Here is a 25,540-nt window from a genome sequence, read left to right as displayed (position 1 = left end):
GGCTTGCTGGGATCCTCGGTCAAGCAAGTCAAACCTCTGCGTGAGCTACAAATCCCTCTCCGTATTCAACCCCTTTTGCCTAGCCTCGCTAGTGAACATCTTCAGCAGACCGTATGGCCACAATGGAGAACTTGACCATCCACAATGATTGCGTATTGGCAGACAGTCGGTTTGGACCTCGTGTCAAGACTCAATGCCGCAGCTTTGACTTCACGGTTCAATTCGAGCGAAGCATCTTCGCCATTCTACCCTCGTCGTTATTCATCTTATGTGCTGCTGTTCGAATTTTTTTTCTTTATCATGCAAGACCTAGAGTATCGGCACCGTCTCTCCGCTGGATCAAGCAGGTACGCCTTTTACCTAGCATCGGACAGTAAATTTCGCATACTGAAATCTAGCTAGTCACTAGGAGCGATTCTGGGTATTATGCAGTTGTGTCTGCTGGTGCTCTCCGTAAGCTTGGAAAGTCACACCCAGCTCACTTCAGTTGCCTCTTTGGCCCTTTCTGTAGCCGATGCAGTGGTTATTTGTGTGCTTTCCTATTTAGAGCATAGTAAGACCATATGTCCGTCCAGTCTCTTACTTACCTACCTCTCCACCTCGATCTTGCTAGATGCGGCTTGTCTTCGAACCCTCTGGCTACTCAAGTCCAGCAAACCCGTTTTAAGGATTCTTTCCTCATTTAGTCTGGCCGTGAAACTGGCCTCATTAATGGCCGAGTCTTCACGGAAGACAAAATGCTTTCTCAATGCGGAAGATAAAGCTAGATCCCCCGAAGAAATCAGTGGAATATTTAGCAATGGACTGTTTTTATGGCTTAATTCCCTACTTTGGGTCGGTTTCAGGAAGGCCCTCACACTAAGCGATCTGAATCATTTGCCGCAGAGCTGTAATGTTGTGAATGAGGAGTCAGGATTCACCCAGACATTCGAAAGACATAAAGCTCATCGACACAGCCTCGTGAGGGCAATCGTTATATCCTTCAAGAACAGACTGTTGTGGCCAGTTATTCCACGACTGTGTGTTCTGACATTCACCTTACTTCAGCCAGTGTTGATGCTCAAACTCCTTCAGTGGCTGGAAGACACATCGACACAAGACCTCGGCTATGGCATCTTGGGCGCCTACGGCATTATTTATACCGGTCTAGCGATTGCCACTGGTGTCTACTGGCGTTTCCAGCTGCAATTCACCACCCTGCTGCGGGGTACCCTACTCTCTGCCGTCTTTCAGAAGACACTGTTAATCCGTCCGATAGACGCGCATAAGACACCCATGACTCTCATCAACACTGATATTGAGATGGCATGTACGGGACTAGAGCAACTACACGAAGTGTATTCGAGTCTGTTTCAAGTTGGTATCGCGACCTGGCTCTTGGAGCGTCAAGTCGGGGTGGCTTCTATAGCTCCTATGATTGTCGCGACTGTTTGCGCGGTGGCTACCTATAAAATTTCCAAACACGTTGGGATATGCCAGAAGGGATGGTTAGAGAGTGTTCAAACACGTTTAAGTAAGTTGGTAATCAATGAATTTTTGATCTCAATTTGGCAGTCCTAACCTTGCCCCGCGCATCGCCATAGACGCCACCACGTCGATGTTGTCGAATATGAAAATCATCCAGATGTCCGGGCTGGGTATAGATATATTTGATAGAATCTTCAAACTTCGAGATGCCGAGCTGGCGTCTGCCTCAAGCTACCGAAATTTACTTGTGTGGATTATGGGCTTAGGTGAGTATGCACTCTATGCTTGTGGATCACCAATTTGACGGTTTGCATAAGCATATCTCCCGTCTGCGATATCTCCTGTTTTGGCCCTGGCAATCTATGCTGCCATCCAACATAATATTTGGGACTCCTCCAGCGCTGCTAGAATATACACCGCCATATCGCTGATAGGTCTTGTCACGTCGCCTCTTACAGCTGTTTTCCAACAGGTACCTGGCGTCATCGCAGCTTTCAGCTGTCTGAAACGGGTGGAGGATTACCTGAAACAGCCAGATATGATGAATCAGGAGATCATAGCCAATTTAGAATTCGAGACACAACATATGGTTTCCTCGCAGAAACAGGCCACTGCCTCGAGTATTCCCTTAGGGGATTACCGAAGCCATGCAAGATTTCCCTTTGCTTTCGCATCTCACAAAGCAAGCTTTTCTTACCCGGGCTCTGAATTTCCTGTTCTCCAGAACCTTACTATCGAAATTCCATGGTCCAAGGTGACGTTGCTAATAGGGCCGACCGGCAGTGGAAAGTCAGCTTTGATAAAGGCTATGCTGGGTGAGCTAGATGTATCCCAAGGAACCTTCACCAAGGGCTTTGAATCTTGCGCTTACTGTGATCAAACCCCTTGGATCGAGAACCAACCTATCCAAACCAATATCGCCGGGCCTTCCGAAGCTTGGCAAGAGGGATGGTATAATAAGACTGTTTGGGCTTGTGACCTGGAACAGGACATTGAGCGTATGCTAGAGCAGGATCATACCGAGGTTGGCAGTGATGGCGCTACGCTCAGCGGAGGACAGAAGCAGAGAGTTGTAAGTACACTCATTGGCCCCATGTTTCTACTAATGGGCTGCGGTACTCACGTTGCTACTGTTCACAGTGTCTGGCAAGAGCCGTGTATTCCCGGCAAAAGGTTATTATACTAGACGATAGCTTCAGTGCTCTGGATCCTCGGACCGAGCAGACTGTCATTCATCGTCTCCTGGGCCCGGACGGTCTAATGAGAGGTAGTGAGCAGACTGTAATTATTGCCTCAAATACAGGTACGGCGAGTCACGCAGTAACAGTTCTTCCTTTATTGACACCTTGTGAATTTTAGAACGCTTGGTACCCTACGCAGACTTTGTAATTCTTCTCGATGCCGATGGGGAAGTGAAAGCACACGAACCGGCGCGACAACTGTTACAACAGTTTCCGGAGCATCTGCGTGTTGCCGATGACAAGAAATCGGAGCCACAATTGGAGCATACCTCGCTAGCAGAGCCTGTCGCACCTAAGCAGCAATCAAAGCAATCCAAGAGCAACGACCTCAAAATGCCGTTGCTGAAGACATCAGTCTACAGATCTTATTTCAAATCGATGGGCCTTTGGAAAGGATTAACTCTGTGTGCACTACTCACTCTTCAGACCTTCTTCTCTAAATTTCCGAGTCAGTTGCGTTGAATTCCTCAGAAAAATGCAGAGTCGCTGATAAACTTCTAGCTGTTTGGCTCCAGTGGTGGCTCGATGTAGAACATCAATCGATGAGACTGCTTTACGCGAGGTACATCGGGGTATACACTCTCTTTCAGGTCCTTGGCTTAGCCTTCACGTTTATTGCTGCCTTGTGAGTACACCCACCTAGATATATACTGCCGACCATGCTTAACAAAATATTCAGCCACCAACTACGTGTCATCATGCCTCGTACGAGTCGCTATTTTCATACGCGTCTCCTAAAGGCAGTCACATCGTAAGAATCCCAAGGTATCATGTCGAGGTTAGGGCTAATGACAATAGTCTGTCTTTTCCGTCTTTCAGCGCAATGAGCACGGGCTCCATCACAAACCGGTAAGGATTCGTTAATTTGTCTGCCTCCCTTGCCTAGGTATACATGGCCATATGGCGGGGGAGATGAAAAAGTTTCCCTTAGCTCCCTCTTGCACAAGACCCAATCTGGCTATTATAATTATTTCATCGCGCACCAGATGGCCAAATGGAAACTAACATCGAGAATAGTTTCAGCCAGGACTTGCAGTTAATTGACTGGACACTGCCTGTAACGTTTCTTAACGCCTCGGAGGGTAATCTTATCAATCCTCTAGCTAATAGACAACTAACCATTTCTAGGTGCACTGGGCACGTTAGCACAAGCTATAATTGTTGCAAGGTACAGATTCTAAGTTCTGCTATAACAGTGTTTAAATCCCCGCTAATTATCCCTAGTGCTTCTCCATATATCTTCATCGCGTTCCCAGTCCTATTCACCACTGTCATCGCCATCCAGCGGTTCTATCTTCGCACCTCACGCCAAATACGCTCCATGGATATTGAAGCCAAATCTCCGCTACTGTAGGTCTCAAACATGACCGAGACCTTCCATATACAGAAAATGCGTATCTAAATCAATACAGCAACTATTTTCTAGAAACTATCAAGGGTCTCCAGACGATTCGTGCATTTGGTTGGCAATATCGGCACCAAGCAACCTACCAAAGCCACCTCAATGCGTCGCAGCGACCATACTACCAACGCTTCATGTTGCAACGCTGGCTGACGTTGGTATTGGACCTGATTACGGCGGGAATGGCGCTTCTGGTTGTGGGCACAGCGATCGCCTTGCGCACACGCTCTGCGTTAATCGGCCTGGCCCTTGTTAATGTGATCTCGATGAGCGAGAACCTACAGCTTCTAGTGCTCCAATGGGCGGCCATGGAGATTTCCCTGAGCTCCGTCAGTCGGCTGAAGGCTTTCACCCATCAGGCTGCCGAATCGGAGCATTCTTGCCAGCGAGCCGGCTCTGGGTTGCTCCCCCAGACTCAACCCTTATGGCCCACACAGGGACGCATCGAGATCAAGCAGTTGACTGCCAGGTACACGGCCGATGGCCCCGCAGCTTTGCAAGACATTTCGCTCACAATCCCGCCCGGCACGAAAGTTGGCATTTGCGGCCGCACGGGGAGCGGGAAGAGCACGCTCCTAGCGACACTATTCGCCATGGTATCTGTCACACAAGGAACCGTGACTATCGATGGATTGGACCTTGCCAGTCTGCAGCCGGAGACCCTCCGCTCTGCGCTAATTGGCATCTCGCAGGACAGCTACATCGTTCCCGGGTTTACTGTGCGCGAGAACCTCGTTCTCGGCTGTCGGCGGCAGCACCAGCATCCGTGCGACGAGGATGATGCCCGGCTCATTGCTGCTCTACAGACTGTGCAGCTGTGGCACGTGATAGCTGCGCGCGGAGGCCTGTCCACTGTCCTCGAGGACCCAAACGAGACGTTATCAGCTGGCCAGAGCCAATTGTTTGCTTGCGCACGTGCGCTCTTGCGTACAGGCTCCGTGGTCGTCCTAGATGAGCCGGCAAGTCATCTCACGATTGAAACCGCGGAGCTGATCCGACAAATGATTAGGGAGAATTTTCGAGAACGGACGGTAGTTGCCGTGATGCACGATATTAAATCTTTGTTGGATTGGGATCTCGTTGTAGTGTTGGAGGAGGGTCACATAGTACAGGTGGGTAGGCCGGAAGAGTTACGAGGGCAAGACGGGGTATTTCGGGAAATGCTGGATACAATTTGATGTTGCTAAAAGTTTGCCAGTGGTCATCAGATCTTCCTGGGTTGGCACTTGAGATATACATGTGCACTTGGTTCATGAAACATAATAACATAAGCCCGTCCCGACTATAGCATATGAATGCATTGGACTCATCAAGATAAAATCCATTGAGTCTTGGCCAACTTTTTCCCCACGTACTCAAGGAATGCACCTTAAATCTATTGGTGTTTCATGGAATCAACCCCTATGGTTAAATTCGACATACACTGTAAGGATTTCATTAGAGTCATGCACTAAACTTTTTCATTGGCTTACTGAAACCTTGTGTGCAGATTTTGCTCAAGAATGTGTCAATGGACATACTCGTACATGTTCTATAACGTCTCGGACCACATTTGTTTATGACAATATATCTCGCGGTGCACCATGGCCTAAAATTCATCGTCTGGTCCAAAGTCAATATCCCATCCATATGTCGGACCCACACAATATGCGGTTCCGTTAAGTAGATGGGTGTCGCAATTTTCCGCGCTTAGGGAAGGATTTACTTCCAAGAACAGACTCCAAGGAATCGATTTCTGAACACAGATAGTCGTGCAGGTTTCTTTTAGTTCCTGATTGGTCACTCTATGCCACTTGCCACACCGTAGGGTGGTTCCATTGGCCACGGGTACGCTGTCGGGTGGTGGAATCTCTGGAATGGCATACCCATCGCTATATTTTGGTGTCGTGGTATCTGGGTATGGAGCGTCACCGGTTGAGGTTCCTGCCTGCGGACCAAGACAAATGACATGTCCATAGGCAACGTCGCTATTCATATGCAGATTCGTGCACTGGTTATTGAGCCAAGAATTGTACTTCTTCAGAGTGAGGCCATCCTGATAACCGACGCTCTGTGACTTCTCGATAGAACGGCAGGTATCGTTAGATTGAATTGTGTAGATATTGTCGCACATGAACGGAATACAGAGCCTCGTGCCTGCAGGAATATTGCTGCAACGTTTCAAGTTGACGTTCCCCATGAACAGAGCAGCGGAGGCAACCTTATGGGCCTGTGAGATTGAGTCGCAGGTGTCTCCTTCCGCAGTGGTATACGTCACATCTGAGGCACAGAAGTCGGTTGTTGGCTCATAGGGGTCGATGACCGGCTGAAGGGGATCAGGGATATTGGTAGGAATAGTCAATCCGCACTTGGAGTTGATTTCTTTCAGCTGCGATTGCCAGACATCATCATAGTAGGAGTACGGAGTGGATTGCATCTGTTTGTAACGGTCGACCCTGCACCATGAGCAAAGCTCATTAATTGACTCGTCAAACGCTGTCTGCTTGTTCAGGATATCTGTTGATAGGATGATCTTCTATTAGATAATGTTCGGAATAACGAGTTTGGTAACCAACTTACCACCGCAGTAGTTTCCAGTGGCGGGATCCTTGGCACAGGTCTGATTCCACGAAGCCCAGAGCCTACCACCTTTGAGAGTAAGGGGCAGGTTGGTCTGAATGGAATTGGCGCAATTCTCGGTGACATGGTAGAACCACGACTTGATCGAAACCTCACATTCAGTAGAACAAACCTGTCCGCTGAGTGTGTCATTGTCAAAGCCGCCATACCAATTAGCACTCTGAAACTTCTGGACCTCATCAGGACAGTCGATCACCTGGGTGAGGGCGGATTGACAAGAGAACGGAAGATTGTTTAGCAGATTCTCATCATACTGATCCTCGTATAAATAGAATCCGGTGAAGCTACGTTTGCCAATTAAATCCTTTTGGGCACGGAACCAACCAAGCCAAGACGAGGTATATCCGTTTCGAGCATCCTGGGCCCAGATCGCAGTTGGAACAGCAGCATCAGTGGAAGCAGCTTTATCACGGTCATACTGTCGATTTAGATGATCATGTTCATGATGTCCAGCCCAGACAGCAATGACTTGCCATACAAGCACAAGCCAGCGCAAGGCTAACCTTACGCTATGCATATTGACTGCAGAGGTTTGGGCTATGCCAGTAAACCTCGAGAATGTTCGTGGACTCCAAATAAAAAAGGTTAGATGATTCGAAGATAAAAAGAAACTAGGGCGTATGGAAAAGTGAACTTCCCACCCGAGCTTCCGCAAAACTACTCAGGCTCCTAGCCCAACACTCACGGGCCCGGTACATTACATTGCTTCCAATAGTCAAAATTGTGGAAATTACATGTTCCGGGAATTTCTGCTCGGTGAATTCACGAACCACATGTTTCGACTTGGCTGGTTGCGCTATACGGAATTTACATGCACAAAAGTAGGCACGGGAGCTGAATTAGTTGCACGCCATCCCATACTGAGACTATACTAGTTGAAGCGTCAGCATGAGCTCCGTTGATGTTGATAAAAGACCAATTCTTTAGGTAATGAGAAGAAGAGAAGGTGATACACAAAGCACGTCCGGTGGTCGCCTATTTCTAGTGGAGCTCTGCTAGGAAGACAGGACTGTTTAGCGTAAGAACTAGCGTAAGGGTCCGAACTTGCCAAGGCAACAGTATGACCTACGACTGACTGAATATGAGACTAAGCTAGATCGGCTTTGGCCAAAGCTAATCCAGCGGCCAAGAGAAATGCGAGAAAGAAGCCAAGACCCGACGAAAGCCGGTGGAAGACCCACTCCGCGATCCTGGTCATTGGATTGGTTGTAACATGATATTAATTTCACTCACTCCATGAAGCTATGAAAAGAATGCAACGCTACTGTCCCAGGAGTTAAATTATTACGAAAGACGCGGGTTGCTTGGCGCCCAGAAATAACCGATAAAAGATGCCCGTGTCTCCCCAACAAAAAGGGGCCGACCAGTTGGGCTCGAGAGGATGTATAAAGATTCATGCTTTACCGAAAATCATTTCTTGAGAACAAGGCCTTCAAGGTAAGATGTTGGGCCGACACCTTGTGAGGCTGATCGCCTTGCTGTGTGTCCTCGCGGTACCAGTTCTAGCACAGGACTGTAGCCCCGATAAGCCTTGTGCTACTGGTTGCTGGTATGTGCTTACCAAGTGATGGAGCTGACAAACCTGGTTTTGATTCGTGTTTCAGCTCAAAGGACGGTTTTTGTGGAACAACCCCAGAGCATTGTGGCGAAGGCTGTCTTGCAAACTGTGACTACAAGCTTGGATGTGATGCAAACAACCCCTGTGAAAAAGGATGCTGGTAAGGATTTGTTCCATAGTTTCCACCGACTCTTGGCCCTGCATAAGATACTAATCCTATTCTGCCTATCACATAGCAACACTTTTGGCTTTTGCGGCCACGGGCCGGATTTTTGTGGCAAGGATGTATGTGTCAACAACTGTGATCGAAAATCAGAATGTGACCCTGGCTTCGGCTCCAGGTGGGCGACAAGCTCGTCTTGTCCGTTGAATGTCTGCTGCTCTGACTTTGTAAGTCGTCAAACAATCGGGCTTGAGTGTTCATTAGACAGGACTAACTAGCGATTGCTCTAGGGGTTCTGTGGGACAACCAGGGAATTCGTAAGTCATGCTCACTTTCCACCGTCGCTCTAATGCTCGGCCAAAGCTGACAGACTTTGAATCTAGTGCGGAAAGAAAACTGTAAAGCATGAGACTTGCTCAAAGGACCGATACCTGTCCAGAGTGGTGGGCTATTATGAAGGATGGTCCACTCGGCGCCCATGTCATCAGTTCTGGCCTGAGCAGATTCCATTGGGTGTCTACAGTCATATCAACTTCGCATTTGCCACAATCGACCCTAAGACTTACGAGGTCCTGCCCGCTCATAACAGGGATAAAGACCTTTATAAGCGACTCACTGGCCTGAAAAGACACGATCCCAATATGCAGGTTCTTATAGCGTTGGGAGGTTGGACATTTAATGATCCTGGTCCCACAGCCTCAGTTTTCTCTGACCTTGCTGCCTCTGAAACCAAGCAGAAGACTTTCTTCCACTCTTTGACTCGTTTCATGGCCACATACGACTTTGACGGTGTTGATCTGGACTGGGAGTATCCGGGAGCCGACAATCGCAGCGGAAAGCCAAAAGACTACAATAATTTCCCTAACTTCATGAAGAATCTCAAGAAAGCTCTGGATGGAACAGGAGGACGAAACACACTTTCTATCACCTTGCCTGCCTCATACTGGTATCTTCAACACTTTGACTTGAAAGAACTAGCGAAACATGTCTCGTTTTTTAACATCATGTCCTATGATATGCATGGTACCTGGGATAAGGGGAATAAGTGGACTGGCTCTTTTCTCAACGCTCACACCAATCTGACTGAGATCAAAGAATTCATGAATCTTCTGTGGCGCAACGACGTGAAACCTGATCAGGTGGTGATGGGCCTGGCTTTTTACGGTCGCACATATACCACCCTGGCGAATTGTGTCAAGCCTGGATGCGTGTATGCCTCGGGGGGTCTTCCCGGAAAATGCAGCCAGGGAACCGGTATTCTTCTCAATAATGAAATCATAGACATTATCAATGAGAGGAAACTCGAGTCCAAGCTATACAAGGAGGCTGCAGTCAAGGTAGTTACCTGGGAAGACCAATGGGTTTCAATGGACGATAAAGAGACTCTCCAGTTGAAGACAGACTTTGCTCGCGAGCAATGTCTCGGTGGAGTGATGGTCTGGGCTATTAGTCACGATACACCCACAGCGGACTTCTCTAGGGACTTGGCCAAAGTGTCTAACCGGCAAATATCTATGCAATTCGACCAAGTTGACGACGATACGTGGATAGAGAAAACCGAACACAGCCAATGTCGCTGGACAGATTGTGGAGCGTCCTGTCCAGCAGGCTGGTCAATGGTCGAGCGAGCGGATGATTGGAAGACGTACAAGGGTCAGCCAATGATTGATGCCACCTTTTGCATGGGTGTTGGCTACCGTTCATGGTGTTGTCCGCCCGACTCACCTCTGCCAACTTGTGGCTGGTATAGCTTCAACAATGGTAGATGCAAGGCTGGATGCCCTGATGGAATGCTCGAAATTGGCTCTACGAAGGCGGGATGTCAGTTCGATGCCTCTCAGCAGTATCAGTCAGGCTGCTGTTCTCCTGTGGACGCCGATGGAAAGGAGTTGAGCAATATGGCGATATATAACACATGCGAATGGTCCCAAGAGTGGCCCAATTACGAATGGCACGATGGCAGTGCCATGGTACATTTAAACACGCCTGACATGCGTTGCTGGTCAGGTTGTCCCAATGGCCAGATTCGCGTGGCAATGAACGAGAACGACAAGTGCCTTTATGCTGGCGCTCAGGCACTTTGCTGCGACGGGACTGACTATACCGAGCCGGAACATCTTTCAGCTGAGCTGCAACAGTTTAAAGAGGACCTGGGTGATTGGTTAACCAATGTCAAGAGATGTCAATCTTGAGGCCCGCGAGGATCTTTGTGAGATTGCGGCTAAACATTCCATTGTGATTCAACTCATCGCAATCTTCTATTATTTGAATACAGGGGGAAAAACGAGCCACTAAAATCTCATTGTCAATATTTGGAACATCGTGACCAATGCCTTCGAGCATCTCAGTACCAAAATTCATGCTTCCATGGATTACCATTAACGATACGTTCCCAGGATTTTATCAGAAGGGGCTTTGAGGGTACGGCAAGAAGCATTTCGTTGCTGCCTGAATGTTACGATGAAATGATTGCTAATTTTAAATGCGACATTCATTGCACACTAAATTTGTGTGACTATGGCGATGGAATGTGTGAGCGAGATGAGGACACTTTGGGGCCGATGCGTTGCGAGTTCGAATGGAAGGAAAAGGTGCCAATCCTATCATCTCTATCCTGGGAAAAGAACTAACAGAATCCCTCCTCATAGAGACATGTACACTCATGCTCTTGGGAGAGCGAGCCAATGCTAAAGAGGAAAGCGTTACATGCGAGGACAGGGATGGCAAAAAAGAGAGATCCCGTATACACGATTCTGGATATCCAGGTGACAGCAAGTGGGCCTTGACAACAGCTTGCGCACGAGAGGCCATCGACCTCAAGGTAGAAAACAGATGCACCGACACCGAGGTGGAAGAACGGCAAGCAACAGCGGATGATCTGAAACTGGGAGAAAATGAATTCCCCCCCTTAACATCAACAGTGAGTGTCTGCAACCTTGAAAAAGGCATAGCAAAGAAAAACACTAGATTCGATGATAGCGGAGTATCTTATCGAACTCAAGTTGATAAAACGTTTTATCGAATGGGCTGCTCAAGATGCAGACTGCCAAGTTGACTGCGGTTTCTTCGCTGCTTATTTCGCTCAGGAGGTCATGGAAACGCACCTAAAACACCAGGAAGCAATCAGAATCGGAAGCGATCCGTGGACCGTATCATGGTGCAATTAAGAAGCTAGTCCAACAAAGAAGTATTCTGGCTACTTCGACAAAGCATCAATGCGGTCAAGGGTGGTATAAGTCTTTTATTTTCCTGGTGCAGAAATCGACATAATCGACTGCTAAGCGCTATCTATGCATCTAGCCCTGGAACTTGAACTTGATTCCAGGAAATGATAAGCAATGGCCTTTTGGGGGTGATGTTGATTGGGATTTTGTCTACCAATGGTCGCCGAAATCGCTCGGTGCGCGCTATCTCGCGCATTGCTCGATTTGAGGTGGTGTGAGGTCAAATCCTCCACGATCAGCTCAGATACTCATTCTAAGGATAGGGGTCACTTTTACATCTAGAGCTATGAAAAGGAAAAGCGCGAGATCAGATGACCAAAGAAAAGCATGTTTCTCCCTACATCAGTACCGAAGTAGAAATCTCGATATGGTCTCTCTTAGGACGACCACTTGTATTAACGCCTGGGCATGAGAGAATGAGGTCCAATATCTCCCGGTCTCTTGCCCGAAGTGCTAAAGAAAGTGCTGTTCTTCCCAGCTTATCGACAGCATTGACGTCAATATTCGGTGCAGCAAGTAGCATACTTACAACCTCCTTTGACTCGGCTCTCACAGCTCTATGTAAAGGGGTCAAGCCCTTGTCATCAGCTATGTTGACATCAATACCAGGAGCCTTAAGAAGTAATGCCAATATCTTCGGCCATTCTACAGAAGACTCGGATACCAAATTCCGCAAGGCAGGAGTGTCGAATTCCATTGATTCACCTGTGCGGATCCTACGAAATTCTCGAGGTAGCATTGATGATGCTGGTTGCACCGGTGATGCAACGGGCACTAGCGGAGCGAGGCCATGAGCATCAACCTGATTGACATCAATACTGGGAGCCCCAAGGAGCACCTCGATGACTGCCAGCTTCACTCCCGCTATCGCGGACCCCAAAGGAGTATAGCCGAAACCATCAACTTTATTGGGATCCATACCAGGAATCCAAAGAAGCGTTCTGATAATTTCCAAATTGTTCCCAATTATAGCAGATCGTAGAGGGGTATGGCCAAGGCCATCGACGTGATTCACATCAATACCAGGAGCTCCAAGAAGCATCCTGGTAATCTCCAAGTGACCTCCTAATATAGCAAATCGCAAGGGGGTCAACTTGTGTGCATCTGGCTTGTTCACATCTATACCCGGAGCGCAAAGAAGCGACTCAACAATATCCGGATTTCCGCCCATCACAGCTAAGCGCAACGGGGTCAAGCTATGCACGTCGGCTTTGTTGACGTCAACATCACGATATGAAAGAAGAAGTTGCACAATTCTGAGCTTCAAACCAAGCACAGCAAAATGCAAAGGTGATGCCTCGCTTATACCGCCATAATTGATATCAACCATCGAGTCACTCAGTTCTCTTCGCAAAATGGATTCGACGCCTAAAAAAGAAGCGATTTGTAGTCTACTGCAAACGGGAAAACAACGTGGGCTGAGAGCAATTGACACCCAGCCCATATATCCGGTCCTGTCAACGGCGAAAAGTGAAGATGCCGAAGGGAACAATTCATCAGAGTCTTCAGTGCTAGATTCTTGAAAATGTATCGTCCAGTTACATGCCGCATACTCAAGAAATAAATAGTCAACGATTAAACGAGATGCATCATGCTTTTGGAAGAAGCTTCTTTGTTGAAACTCCTCTAGCTGAAGGTAGCGTACACAAACGGAGGCCAGAATTGAGTTCGATTCGGGCATGGAAAGCGAGCTCTTCCAAGTGTCATTGGCAGGGGCGTTTTCGCGGTTTTGCATTAATAGAAAGTCCTTTGCAGATTGGTGAATTAATAAGACGACCCCATCCACTATATGAACGAACAGGCCACCGGCATTCCGAATGCTTAGTTCTAGTTGGTCTCCGCTCTGGACCTCCAAGTCTCGGTAGGTCTTTGTCGCTTTAGTGATAAAAAGTGCGACTCCGATTTCCTCAACACGAAGTGGCCTAACGGCTGCGAGGATAATCTGAAGTAATTTTTTTGTTTGCAATTTGTCTGTGGATTTGAGCAGAATTGACTCGTAAATGTCGTCAATTGTTTTGGGAAGGCGTCGCAGTTCCGCCCTGACCGTTTCTTTATCAATTCGAGGTAATTCAGCAAGCCTTTTGAAAGTGAGATGCAGCCAGAGATATGTTCGATTTTCAGTAGCCAAAATTCCGCGCTCGAGTTCTTCTCTTGCGGCCTCACTCGCAAATTGGGGACCTAGCTTGGAAATTTGCGTTCGCATAACATGGTTCATTTCTTTGTGAAGTTCCTTCGAGTGGCTCTCGCCTTTGAGCCGGATACCTGGAATACTTTGAATCAGGTCTCTAAACTCAGTCTCGATACTCCAATAAGGGCGGCTCGTGATCAGAATTTTGAAATTGCAGGTCAAGTCACCGGTCTGTAAATCTCGCTCGAGAGCCGTGAGCCTTTTAATGAAATTCTTCCGCTCTGCCTCTTCGCACTCGTCCAACGCATCCAGGATCAAAACGATGCGCCCACGTTGAGTATCAAGGGCAATGCTCTTCATAATATTCCACATGACATCCATGTTCTCTGGTGACTTTTGACCATTCTCACGAAACAATCTTAACACGTGTTTCATGGCCATTCTCCCAGCTCTGGACACGAGCAATTGGTGTAAAAGTGCGGCCATGGCACTTACAGGACTGCGCGCTGCGTAGGATGTGTCCTTGAAGAAGAAATAGCAAATAGTTGTGTCACTTGGCTCAAGGCCAAGGAGCTGCTCGTCGACAAGGGCTTTAGCTAGAACTGATTTTCCGCAGCCAGGATTTGCAGTGAGCCATAATAAGCAGGAGCCGCTGTCACTTTGCCAATTCTGAAATGTCCTGTTTCCAAGACACCAGTTGCAGGTTTTCTTTTCCCTGTCTGCATTTAAGTTCTTTGAATGTTCGTAGTCCGAAGTACGAAATGCTTGAATACACCGTTCCTCCTCGTCTGATCGTCGCCATGTCTCCAATTGGCCTATAACGTGATCCGAAACTAGAAGAAAAAATTGTCAGAGGCTGTTTCTTGACGTGGTTCTCAATTTACAGAAGTAGATTTGTAAACAAGACACAAAGATGCTGCCGGGTTATTGACCTTGGAGGGAAGAGTCCGTATCCGAGTTCGCCACGCACATTTTTCTAGGGAAGGCAATTCAATTACACATTGTGCCGGTATAGCAAGGAGGAGCTCCTTTGCATAAGCAGCAGCAACAGCTGCGGCATAGGGCTGCCAAAATTTATTCTTATGCGAATCCGCATAGTCGCAAATCCCCCGAACAACCAGGCATGGAAATGAATCCATTAGGCCTATGAATCGATCAGGTTATGGGGAAACTGGTTGAACGGTCAGATGCTTCCTCACCTGCGGCTTCCATTTCAAAGCAAATTATCCTCTCCTGCTGGGACCACTTGTCCCTCAACATAGCATCCTTCATAACCTGATCTGCCGATCCGATTGTACCATAGTGGATTTGGGGATCATCGCTGGCCCGCTTTTTCCTCCTCACAAGATTGATATCATGTGGGCCTTTGCAACCTTCACATTTCTTTCCCTCGTGATGGGCTACTGATGCTTTAAATAACTGGTCATTCTCAGCGCCTGGGTATCTGAATTTACCCATTCCTGGATTGCCACAGTGCATTTCGGAAAGTAGTTCGGGAATTCTGCTGCGACCTTTTCGCTCATGTTGACCTTGTAACTGACTAATCGCACCGAGAACAATATTTGGAGGTTTCTGAAGCTGTCCTCCGGCACGAATGAATCCATTTTCATGGACCGACTTCCCGAAATCATATTGCACGACAGCTTCAGACGACTTCGAATGCAGACTGACAACCACATCACCTAATCTGATATCTTGTATGCCTTCTTCTTCATCGTCATCGATATTTTCGTTGAATTCTTTAAAATCCGTCGTGAAACCACTGTTTTGTTCTTGTAGTCCATAGTACGGTGCGCCACCCCCAATGCCAACCATCAATCCAAACCGTATGGCAGGGAAACTTCGAATCATGTCCTTGGCGACATTGGCGGCGGAAACTTTACCCGTTTGCTCTGAAGGAAGACATGAGATCACTATGTTGTGGTTACCAATCCGGCCACAGTGATACGAGTTCGTGTCATGCGGGCCGCCCGCTAAGAGAACGGGGTGTTCCTCATCTAGCATAGCGGTAGCTGCCACTAGCTCGGTTTTTGGCAGCGCACATATCCACCCAACAGTGTAATCTGCGTGTGTGTGAGACCGCTGGTCATCTCTCATATTGTGATTCTCTTTCGTCAGTTTCCTTGCCAGGCTGAAAATCCGAAAAAGGGGGCTTACTTTGGAGCGGGGCAGTAAACTCAATGTTTAAGTAACCGTCAGATCTGCAACCCCCACTGCACTACGATGGGCAAGTCAGCATTTTATTGGCTGAGAAAGTGACCGAAACAATTTATCTTTACAGCTAAGGCGATCCTCGGCGCTAGAATCAATCTTAGCCAAGTGCACATCTTGCCCACTAACGTAAGCTAGACCCAAGATCAATCCGGGGAATAATAACGATTCAAGCGAATTTCGACACTAGAGTTATATCAACACTATCCTTCAGAATAAGCTCATGCAAAACCTTGAACCTTGCAGCCTTTCCAAGTCGTAGTTTGTTCGATATATCACAGATCTCTGATGTGGGCACCACGCAACTGCGATCCCTCGTACCGTCACAAGATCTTTACACTGTCCTTATAGCCTATAATGGCGCTTTGACTCAAGTCTTCTGGGTTGCGGTGATCATATCGGTACTTACTATTATTGGAAGTTTGGTTGTGGAATGGAAGAGCATCAAGCCGGCTAACAAGCAGCAGCAGTCTTAAGAGTCTGCCTTCAAAAGTTTAGATCCTGAACTTCCAGGAAAAGAGTACCCATGTCTTGAGTCAAGCAAATTTGAATGTAGTGGGTTGGTATTAGCAGACAGGAGCCAAGGGTCAGCGATATTTCGAATTAGAGTATAGCTAATTATTGATAAAATTTCCAATGATTCAACTCAATGTTTCCGAAATTATTCGATTGAATCAAAATGCGATTATATTAGTCGTACAAAGACACTTGAGTATCGACATTTACATCAGAGATGGCATAACATAGCTCGTTAAAGGCGCCTCAAGAATCTCTCGACGCAAATCAGTTTCCCAAATATATGCAACTGGCTCCAATAAAGTCATAGTGAAACACGAAAAAAGGAAATCATTAATTCGATACCACGAGTCTGCACTTAATCGCTTAGCGATCTTTAGCATTCGACCCGCAAACCAAGGCCGTGCCGAAGGAGATGTAGCGGTGGGGGAGTATTGAGTAAAATCCGGGGTTAACTCCGATGCCGCAGGGGAGATGGTGCCATCGGGACGAGTCACCCATTCTGGTGTATAGCCGTCGTTACATGCAAGGAGGATCTGGAGGATAGCTTCGACCGAGCCACTCATGCTAACTTCACTATCAATAAGTGCTTGGTCTAGTGTTCTGAGGAAGTTCCCTGCATGAAGGGGTGTGTATCGGTAGTCCCAGAAAGCAGCGTTCAGCATCATGAGCGCAGTTAGGCGGGCGACCATTTGCTTGCGATCCCCGGAGGATGTGAATCGGGAGCCAGGAGGAGCAGCTAGAATTTGGAATAGCTGGGATGTCCCTGACACAGCTGTATGCCGGGATGCATCACAGGATTCTGGATTATCTTTTTGGTAGAGGGCGAGCTGCTCGCAACGTCGGAGGAAGTCGAGGAATTCTTCGCAATGAAGACGGATTTCATCCATGGGGTATGTGGTAGATATTTGCCGGGAGTTAGAAGGAGGTTCCACACAGGGCGATGTTTCGGATAGGGCGGAAGAGGTGGAAGATGGCGGAGAGGGCATAGAGGCGATGTTGTCAGAAGGCTGAGCTGGTGTGGGATCTGGTGATAAGGTTGTGATGGGTGGAGGGTGCTCAAAAGAAAAGCTGGGCCCATGTGTTTCATATCCCGATAGAATGTAATCTTGCCAATTGATCAACATTCCAAGACGGGTATGAGCAAAGGCAGCGGGCCCGCCGCGACTCCGAATCATTTCGCGCGCTGCACGCATATGCACCCAACTGATTTCTTTGTGTCCCGGTCGTGGGTCGAAGTCTTCCAGAGCAGCGGCACTCAAGCAAGATATAATTGCAACGTCAGAGTTGTCTCGAGGATTCTTAGTTAAATGCTCACGAAGCATGCTGACAGCGCGATCTCGATGAAGGAGTGTATCTGTGGTTTCGGCCTCATTGCGGACCCAAGCCCAGGTATTTGCCGCGTGGACGAGTATAGTGTTCTGGAATGCAACAGCGCCTTTCATTCCTTCGGGAACAAAGACCGAAGTATACCAATTATGGGCCTTTGGAGACCGAAAATGTGATCCGTAAGAGCACGCAGGCATATCGTTCACATAAAAATCGAAAAGCCTTTGGCCGTCTAGGTCGAGCTCCAAGGGAAGCGAATTAAATGGATCTGTCCTGGCAGCGCTCATAATAGTTCGTGGTGATCGCGCAACTTCCCACGGAGTTGATAACGCCGAAGAGCCCGATGAGAGGCTGTGAAAACTCGCTGGATTCCGTGGATCGACATGGACAAAATTTGGTAGAAAAGGATTTCCTTGTGTTTCGGGCATTGGGTCTCGAAAAGGAAGAGTGAAGGACACATTGTGCGGATGTGATAATATGGGCTTTCCGAGATACCAGCCCTGTATGTTTTCGACGTCTTCTGGCGCATACTCCTCTGCAGATAGAGGTCCTGGCTCAATTGTCGATGCGCTTGAAGCAGTTTGGTCATCGTTTCTAGCATTCCTGGATTTGTGTTTTCCTGCTCGGTCCTTCCTTGGACGTCCGCGTTTAGGCGGTGGTCGACTAATTTCTTCTTCGCTCTCACTTTGACGAGAACCACCCTTCTTTTGGCGCATATACTCTTGCATCACATGTCGCTTCACCTGCGTCAAGTTGCTTCGGCGGTTGTCGGAGGCATCGATAAATTGCCATCGCATATTAGAGGCATCTTGCTGGCTGCTTGAATTCCCTCCATCTGGGTTCGACATGGTGAAGTAAATGGCGCTCGGAGAAGCCGAGAGATCTTTGTGCTTCGGGTACCGCGTTATTTCGGGTATAAGTGGGGGTGAAGATGGAATGATGAAGCGCGGTTTCTTTGCTGCGTTATGACTGCAGATTTAGATGACTATGGCCTGTCAGATGGATCTCACTGCATTGAACAAGTAATCCCTGGGGCCGAAAGGTTTCGGCAGCCGATGATCAGACAAAGCCGGGAATGGAACAGCGGGGAGCGAGGGAATATGCAGAGGCAGGGGTCTCCACAGGGCGACCGTGCAAGGCTTTCAGCCGAGCTGTAAGCCTTCCAAGCTACGAGGTACGGAGTAGTCTCGGCTACACTTGACAGCGCCCTGTCTATATTAAGACCAGAGAGAATCAGGGGCAACTGACATGATTTTCTGACATTCACCTGCAGCCTATCTGTTTCAGGCTTTTATTTCCTTTTTTTTTCTTGGTTCACTAAGGTGATCTTACCATTTATTTGGAAACTTTGGTTCCAATTGCTTAGTACATTATCGGAAGAAATCCGGGCGGATTAGTAGTTGGAAGGACAGGGCACCTTTGGTGGTGATTTCAGGACTAAAGTAGATTTGGTGACGATCGTCAGTTAATCTTATCTTTACTTAAAATGTAATGCAAAGGCACGGGCCCCAGGGTATGCACATGCAGACTGATCTCATGGTTCATGCTACCCCTGTTTCACAAATGTCAATAGCCTATATTGTTCACAGTCACATGGGCACAATTGGTCTGTTGTCTCATCGAATTAGAATTTCTACAAATGGCGCACTTAGCAAAGATGGTGAAAGACCCCAGCGCATCTTTGTCCAGACCGAGTGATATGTTTCTTGACTGAGATCACTGGGATCTCAAGCTTCTTCCATCAAATTTGGTTTGTATGTATCGGTTTGTTAGGCGCACCCGGAAGTATCGACTCGCAAAGAGTGCCTTGCCACTACATATGTGCCGGTAAGGCATGTGAGAGGAGATTATCATGAGTAGTTTGGCTGCATGAGTTCGCAATTGTGCATCCGTAAGCCTTGGTGATCTTTCGGAGAATGGGCATCCAAGATTGTGGGTAGGGAAGCGGCGGTTGGTTCAAGGAGGCCAGCAGGCTGTTCGGAGGACCTGTCACTTCAGATGTAATGAAGGTACTTTGAGCCTGTCACTTTCAAATGTCAGTCATCAGGCTTGCATCGCATCAAGATTGCTTTGGCGTTTGTCATCGTTCTGCTCAAGTCAAGAGGTCCTGCGAGGCAAATCAACAGGCGGGCCCAAAAGCGGTGAGCCCGCGCCCGCACTGTCGCGTGTTGAGCAGCTCACCGCCTTGACAGTCCGCCAAAACTCCGCGTCTCCGATCCGTATCCAGGATTCAAGGGACCTGACAGCGCTAACGTGTGTGGCTCTGGTGAGGTTTTGCATGTTCCAGCCTCCTCTCCAGATCTATTATTCCCACTTCCACCCCTCGAACACTCCCCTACAAAGCGAATTGGACCCCCGCTGTACACCTCAAAGGAAGCGGTGGAGTCCCCAATTCTCGCGAAAGAAATTCCTCGGCGACCCTGTCTTTTTTCTTTGAAAGACCGCCTTGGTCACATATTGCTGTCGCTAGAACACCAGGAGCCTTCAAAGAGGGCTTGGACATTGTATGAATCCATCAAAGTTCCATGATGCCTCCAACCTTCTCCTTTGCATTTATGTGGATTTAACTTATCCCGCGCTCCCTGTGTTCTCGATACACCCTGAACCAGCCTCAGTCCCCTGGGCTTGAGTTCGCACTTCCTTCTACGCATATCCTGATATCTCAGTTGAAATATCTGCTGCACATTGAGTACAATCAACGTTATTGTCATGACACCGGATATGGAGGCCGCGGGTCGCGCAACACATGTGAATGGGTTCGCCGATGGCGCAAAGACCACCAAGACGAGTGCCAACCCGTACGAAACCAATCCAGACCATATCCCGCGTGACGACCCCTTTCTCGCCCAAAGCGCACAGTATGGACGTTACACCCCGCATTCCGACGATTTCACCCCTCACTATAAGCAATGGTACCACTCTGATCCCGATGCAAACGCCTTCTGGGTGGGAGTTGCGGAGAAGTTCTGCACCCCGGAGTACTCGCTAAACACCACCGGGCCCAGGGAAGCATTCGCTGCAGGCAGCGTGATCATATGGGTTGACCGCGAGTCCGCTGATGGCGCAGCTGCAGAAGTGTTTTCTTGCGTGAATGCCAATGAATTATCTGCGGCACGAAAAGTCGAGGAGTCGCTTAAGGAGATCGGAGTTGCGGTTCCAGTGACATACTTTTGCGGGACAATCGAAGGGCGGAATGTGACAGTGGAATCACGAATCCCGGGGGTCTCACTTGAAGTCGCAGGGCGATACCTCACCCCGAAACAGATCAATGCTTTTAAAAACCAAAGTCGCCAAATTCTGCAAATTCTCGCCAACATCGACGCCTCCCTTAACGAACCTACTTATGTCTGTCGCGGACTCAACTCCCAGGAACCGCCCTCCCGTCAGGAAACGGAGCGCACCATACTTTTCGCCGAGAAATCATTGAAGGAAGATCTGTGTTTCACTCACAATGATTTGGTACCGGCGCATATAATTGTGAAAGATGACCGGGTTGTGGGCATTACTGGCTGGCGACAAAGTGGATATTTTGGCTTTGAGAGGGCGAAGAAGATACACCGGTTATTAAGGAACACTGATTTACCTAAACCCAAGGGTGGAAAGGGTACGATATGGTCAGATCTCTATGATGATGATTATGACCCGAGTCAAAGTACACTGGTCGCGAACAAAGACACTCCCCTCCCATCTGTCAAAACCGAGCCCAACGGGGATGATTTTGAGACCAAATCTTTTGGTGGCGATGGCGCAAATGACTATCCGACCTCCAAAAAACTTTCTAATTTGAAAAATGGCGTGAATTCCCGGGCATCATCATCCGATCGGTCCTCCCCCGCAAATTCTGTGAAGCCTCCGGGCAAAAAGGCCCCTGCCAAAAAGAAGCCAGCTGCCAAGCGCAAGGCGAACGACCCAGATACAGATAGTCTGAATGATCGTCGATCCAATACTCCTGCATCTCGCGCGACCAAAGCACCTGGTAAAAAGCAGGATTCTGTGTCGATCGCAGGATCTCCTGCGCCCGAAGCAAAAAAGAACCCCAAAAAGCGTACCAAACGGCCAGTTGAGGAAGACGAAGAAGAGTCAGATGAAAACGCTCTTTTCTGTATCTGTCGACGACCCGATAACCATACATGGATGATCGGGTGTGATGGTGGATGCGAAGATTGGTTCCACGGAAAATGTGTCAATATTGATTCTCGAGACTCTGAATTGATCGAAAAGTACATATGTAGGTTCCAACCTTTACCCAGTTTCCATCTTATCTTCAGTGCTAATCAGAGAAAATAGGCCCAAATTGCAGCGAGAACGGCAAACGCTGCACCACATGGAAACCAATGTGTCGCCTTCTGGAGTGTCGTAAGCCGGCACGCGTTGCTCAAAAGAGCAAATACTGCTCTGACGAGCATGGCCATGAATTCATGCGCCGTCAAATTTGCAACCTCAAATTGGGACCTGACAGGCAAGGACAAGAGGATTTAGGTAGCATGGGCGGTGTTCTCACGCCTGGCGACCTCCGGGCAGCGATTCTCGGGGTCAAGTCCGTGGCCGAGTTTAGGAAACTCGGTGATAAAATTCTGTCACCGTCACCAGAATCCACCAAGGACGACGTTCCCATTGGTAACACCCCCAATGGTGACATCAAAGAGAAGTCACCATCGGATACCAAACATGAATTGGACATCGACGAACACAATGTTGAATTTTCAGTCGAGGAAGCAGCAAAGATCGAGAAGATCCGAGCACGACGCAACGAGCTCCTCCGCCGCAAAGATATGCTTGCTGCTCGTACAAAGTTCGTGACCCTTTTGCGCCAGAGAGCTAAGGGCCTGGTAGAAAGGTTGAGGCAGCAAGAGCCAAAAGGCGGGTGGAAGGACATCTGCGGGTTTGACATGCGACTCGCATGGTCCGACGAGGAATTCGATGATTGGCGGTTGTCCGAAGCTGGAAAACTCGCACTCGTGGAAGGAACAGTTGAAGCTCTGGCTTCTAGCTACCCCGCTGACGACGATACACCCATGGGTGGTACAAGTGAAGAAGAAATAAACTTTTTGACCCGCGGAGTCTGCATCAAGAAACGTTGCGAGAGACATAAGCAGTGGACAAAGGTGCAACAACAGGATATCGTGTTCGAAGAAGATACCGCAGATCAAGATCTCGCTCAGTGTGCGATAGATGAACGCTCCGTCGCTGAGAGGGCTGTCCTGCGGAGGTGGGCAGAAAAAGAAAACATGCCCACGAATGCGAAGTAGGAGATACCCATGATTTCATTGATTTCCTAGCTCGTAGCGTGGAGCTTGTATGAGGACTGGGCAAACAAACCCAAAATGGAAAGTTTGATACCCTTTTTTTATTCTTAGCAGACAAAAGCTGGCTCATGGAACGGAGTTGGTATTTTGCGGAGAATTTGGCGGAGTCTGTCATTGATGACTCTTTTGCATGGATTCATGGCGCTTCAAGGGGTGAATCTGGGTATGTATGTATGTCGAATTGTACGATTAGTATCGATTGCACGGTAGAGCAATCCAAACGAATTTTGAGAAATTTTGCAAATATAACGATCGAATATCGAATCATCTATGGGGTGACCAAATCCCCCATTTCCCTAGTCCTGCACCTGTTCGATCTTTAATGACTTCCGCCACACGGGTATACTTCACATCAGAAAGCAAAATGTGCGTATCGATCCCCTGATCCAGCGTCCGCATCAACAAAGTTGATAAGAGTGAAGATCCAGGCAGCTGAAAAATAGAATAGATTCCATCATGACTGGTCGGTTTCGCATCTACTTCCGTAGTTCCAACAGCAGCTCGTCCATTCGATCCCTCATGCTCAATCTCGACATGAGGTCCGAGCCCATTTGTATTGACAAGGATGACGGAAAGAAACGAGCCGTGTGTGCGAGACATGCGTGTCAAGATCCTCAAGGTACTCGCCAGCACAGCTGCGCCTCTGGCTGGATTAGAAGCCCGGACAACGCCTTCAGCTAACGTGTCCAGGCCGGCCACAACAAGGATGATGGCGGAATTGCTTGAAGCTGCTGTCTGGTCTAATTGTTGTCGCCTTTCTTGGGCTTCTTGCACTAGTTCAGAGACTTGTTTGATGGCCTGAGCAGCATTTTGCATGCTGTACACTGGAAATAGCTGTACAGAGTCTAACTTCTTCAAAGCATCGTCTTTGGATAGAGGTGATGGGCCGGATTGCAGGTCTGTGAACAAGTTCCGGGCTGCAAAGCCCTCGAAATTGCTTGGATAGATTATGAAAATGTTTGCTTCAACTGAAGGCGAGCACTTCCGCAGGTGCGTCGTGAGAAGATAACGAGGAATCTGATTTATTGTTAGACGTGCAAAGTGGAACACTGTATATACACTTGGGCGTTTGCTTACTTGTCCGATGTATTCATCATTGTCGCTGCTTCTGGTTCTTAATCGTGAGAACCCGATGACAGTTCCGCTGCGGAAAATCCCATCACTGGATGATTGTATGCCTGTGGCCCAGTCGTCCTTGAGATTCCAGTCATTTGCCGTTGATCCCCTGGTAGGTCGCTCTTTGTCCGTCGCTGTGGGTCCCGGCTCACCGAGCAAGGACTGAGCAAGAACTGGATGAGCGGGCTCTGCGGAGTAGACGTTGGAAGCCATGATAACACCCCAACGGATAGCTAACCATTCATGTTATGGGAGATATCAAGGTCAAGTTGATCAGCTGGATGTTGGTAACTCTGGAGGTGGAGAGCTTAAAGGGTGAGTGATCCACCGCTTTGTGCGGTTCTAGCGTTCCGAGCCCACGAAGTTACAAAGTTGGCAAATCTATGTCTGGTACAGACTTTCTGGGTGAGAGGCTTTTTAACATGAAGCGTGTTTTTAATGTATGTATGTCTTTTATAAAACTTAAATATTGATCATTTGTGAATTTGACCTAATTTCTATTTTCGTCGGTCTCTCTATAGCCTTCTTGAAACTTGTCCCACTCGAAAGCCCCTACAATGAGGAACCGCTATATGGTCTCTTTGAGACTGAATGCATCTATAGGGACTTCAAAAGTGAGGTCTATGTTACCAATTCGGGCCGGACCTTTGTATAGTACGTCTATGTAGAGCCTTCCTCCACAATCTATCGTGGCTCGTGAATTTCTCTAGTGAGACCTGTTGCCTCGTGGGTCATCTATATGTTCTACTAAATAATGTCCATCTAATAGCTGTAGATACTCAGTCCGGATTTTGTCCTATCTCGCAAGCGAATCCCCTCGTAATACTATACACGCAATATGTTGATAACCGGATGGATCCCTAGGGGCCTCTTTCTTCCTCTGGCCATCCATAGGCAGCGGGTCTGCTTAACAATATACTTAAGATGAGGGCTTTTTCAGTCTTCATTTGCCAGTGGGGGTCTACAATCTCGTTAATTGTCCATTTTTCATACCATTTAGTGTCTATATCTTATGGCATGGCTTACAACTGGGTTTATATTCACATTTGAAATTAATGTCGTCATCAACAGGCGGTTTGGCCGAGTGGTCTAAGGCGATTGACTAGAAATCAATTCTCTTCGGAGGCGGCGGTTCGAATCCGCCAGCCGTCGATTTTTGCTACCTCTCATGGTGTGTAATTTTTTCGCACCGATCCACTTTTGCACTTCACCCAAACTGGTCTATTCCACAGGTCGAGGATGCTTATCTTTTTGACATCG

At 48.1% G+C, this 25,540-nt stretch overlaps 7 protein-coding genes across 7 annotated transcripts; 3 read left to right on the top strand and 4 right to left on the bottom strand.

Annotated features, from left to right (window-relative positions):
• Nucleotides 1–122: 122 nt before the first annotated feature.
• On the top strand, nucleotides 123–5,288 carry N7484_006358 (ABC multidrug transporter; the record flags this gene model as incomplete). The annotated part of the gene is made up of 13 exons (XM_057116776.1): nucleotides 123–347; nucleotides 403–1,513; nucleotides 1,584–1,733; nucleotides 1,785–2,539; nucleotides 2,608–2,770; nucleotides 2,827–3,156; nucleotides 3,210–3,333; nucleotides 3,388–3,459; nucleotides 3,507–3,557; nucleotides 3,726–3,790; nucleotides 3,837–3,876; nucleotides 3,933–4,058; nucleotides 4,121–5,288. The coding sequence occupies 13 exons, from the start codon at nucleotides 123–125 to the stop codon at nucleotides 5,286–5,288; spliced, it is 4,380 nt and encodes a 1,459-aa protein (XP_056972659.1).
• A 410-nt stretch (nucleotides 5,289–5,698) lies between these two features.
• N7484_006357 (LysM peptidoglycan-binding domain-containing protein) lies at nucleotides 5,699–7,246 on the bottom strand (the record flags this gene model as incomplete). Its single annotated transcript, XM_057116775.1, has 3 exons — nucleotides 5,699–6,606; nucleotides 6,670–7,147; nucleotides 7,208–7,246. The coding sequence occupies 3 exons, from the start codon at nucleotides 7,244–7,246 to the stop codon at nucleotides 5,699–5,701; spliced, it is 1,425 nt and encodes a 474-aa protein (XP_056972658.1).
• A 925-nt stretch (nucleotides 7,247–8,171) lies between these two features.
• On the top strand, nucleotides 8,172–10,642 carry N7484_006356 (CAZyme family GH18; the record flags this gene model as incomplete). Its single annotated transcript, XM_057116774.1, has 5 exons — nucleotides 8,172–8,278; nucleotides 8,334–8,447; nucleotides 8,524–8,677; nucleotides 8,741–8,767; nucleotides 8,834–10,642. The coding sequence occupies 5 exons, from the start codon at nucleotides 8,172–8,174 to the stop codon at nucleotides 10,640–10,642; spliced, it is 2,211 nt and encodes a 736-aa protein (XP_056972657.1).
• A 1,369-nt stretch (nucleotides 10,643–12,011) lies between these two features.
• N7484_006355 (uncharacterized protein) lies at nucleotides 12,012–15,899 on the bottom strand (the record flags this gene model as incomplete). Its single annotated transcript, XM_057116773.1, has 3 exons — nucleotides 12,012–14,635; nucleotides 14,773–14,946; nucleotides 15,002–15,899. 3 exons carry the CDS (start codon nucleotides 15,897–15,899, stop codon nucleotides 12,012–12,014), a joined length of 3,696 nt encoding a protein of 1,231 aa, XP_056972656.1.
• An 836-nt stretch (nucleotides 15,900–16,735) lies between these two features.
• N7484_006354 (sigma-70 region 2 family protein) lies at nucleotides 16,736–18,706 on the bottom strand (the record flags this gene model as incomplete). Its single annotated transcript, XM_057116772.1, has 1 exon — nucleotides 16,736–18,706. One exon carries the CDS (start codon nucleotides 18,704–18,706, stop codon nucleotides 16,736–16,738), a length of 1,971 nt encoding a protein of 656 aa, XP_056972655.1.
• Nucleotides 18,707–20,567: 1,861 nt separating this feature from the next.
• Nucleotides 20,568–23,107, top strand: N7484_006353 (putative PHD transcription factor; the record flags this gene model as incomplete). Its single annotated transcript, XM_057116771.1, has 2 exons — nucleotides 20,568–22,086; nucleotides 22,146–23,107. The coding sequence occupies 2 exons, from the start codon at nucleotides 20,568–20,570 to the stop codon at nucleotides 23,105–23,107; spliced, it is 2,481 nt and encodes an 826-aa protein (XP_056972654.1).
• A 321-nt stretch (nucleotides 23,108–23,428) lies between these two features.
• Nucleotides 23,429–24,493, bottom strand: N7484_006352 (uncharacterized protein; the record flags this gene model as incomplete). Its single annotated transcript, XM_057116770.1, has 2 exons — nucleotides 23,429–24,181; nucleotides 24,242–24,493. The coding sequence occupies 2 exons, from the start codon at nucleotides 24,491–24,493 to the stop codon at nucleotides 23,429–23,431; spliced, it is 1,005 nt and encodes a 334-aa protein (XP_056972653.1).
• Between the last annotated feature and the right edge of the window lie 1,047 nt (nucleotides 24,494–25,540).

This window comes from Penicillium longicatenatum (genome assembly GCF_028827895.1).
Source record: "Penicillium longicatenatum strain IBT 33135 chromosome Unknown contig_3_segment0_segment0, whole genome shotgun sequence".
Classification (NCBI taxonomy): Eukaryota; Fungi; Ascomycota; class Eurotiomycetes; order Eurotiales; family Aspergillaceae; genus Penicillium; species Penicillium longicatenatum.
The sequence above is the reverse complement of the archived record's forward strand: the minus strand, read 5'-3'. Positions and strand labels throughout refer to the sequence as shown.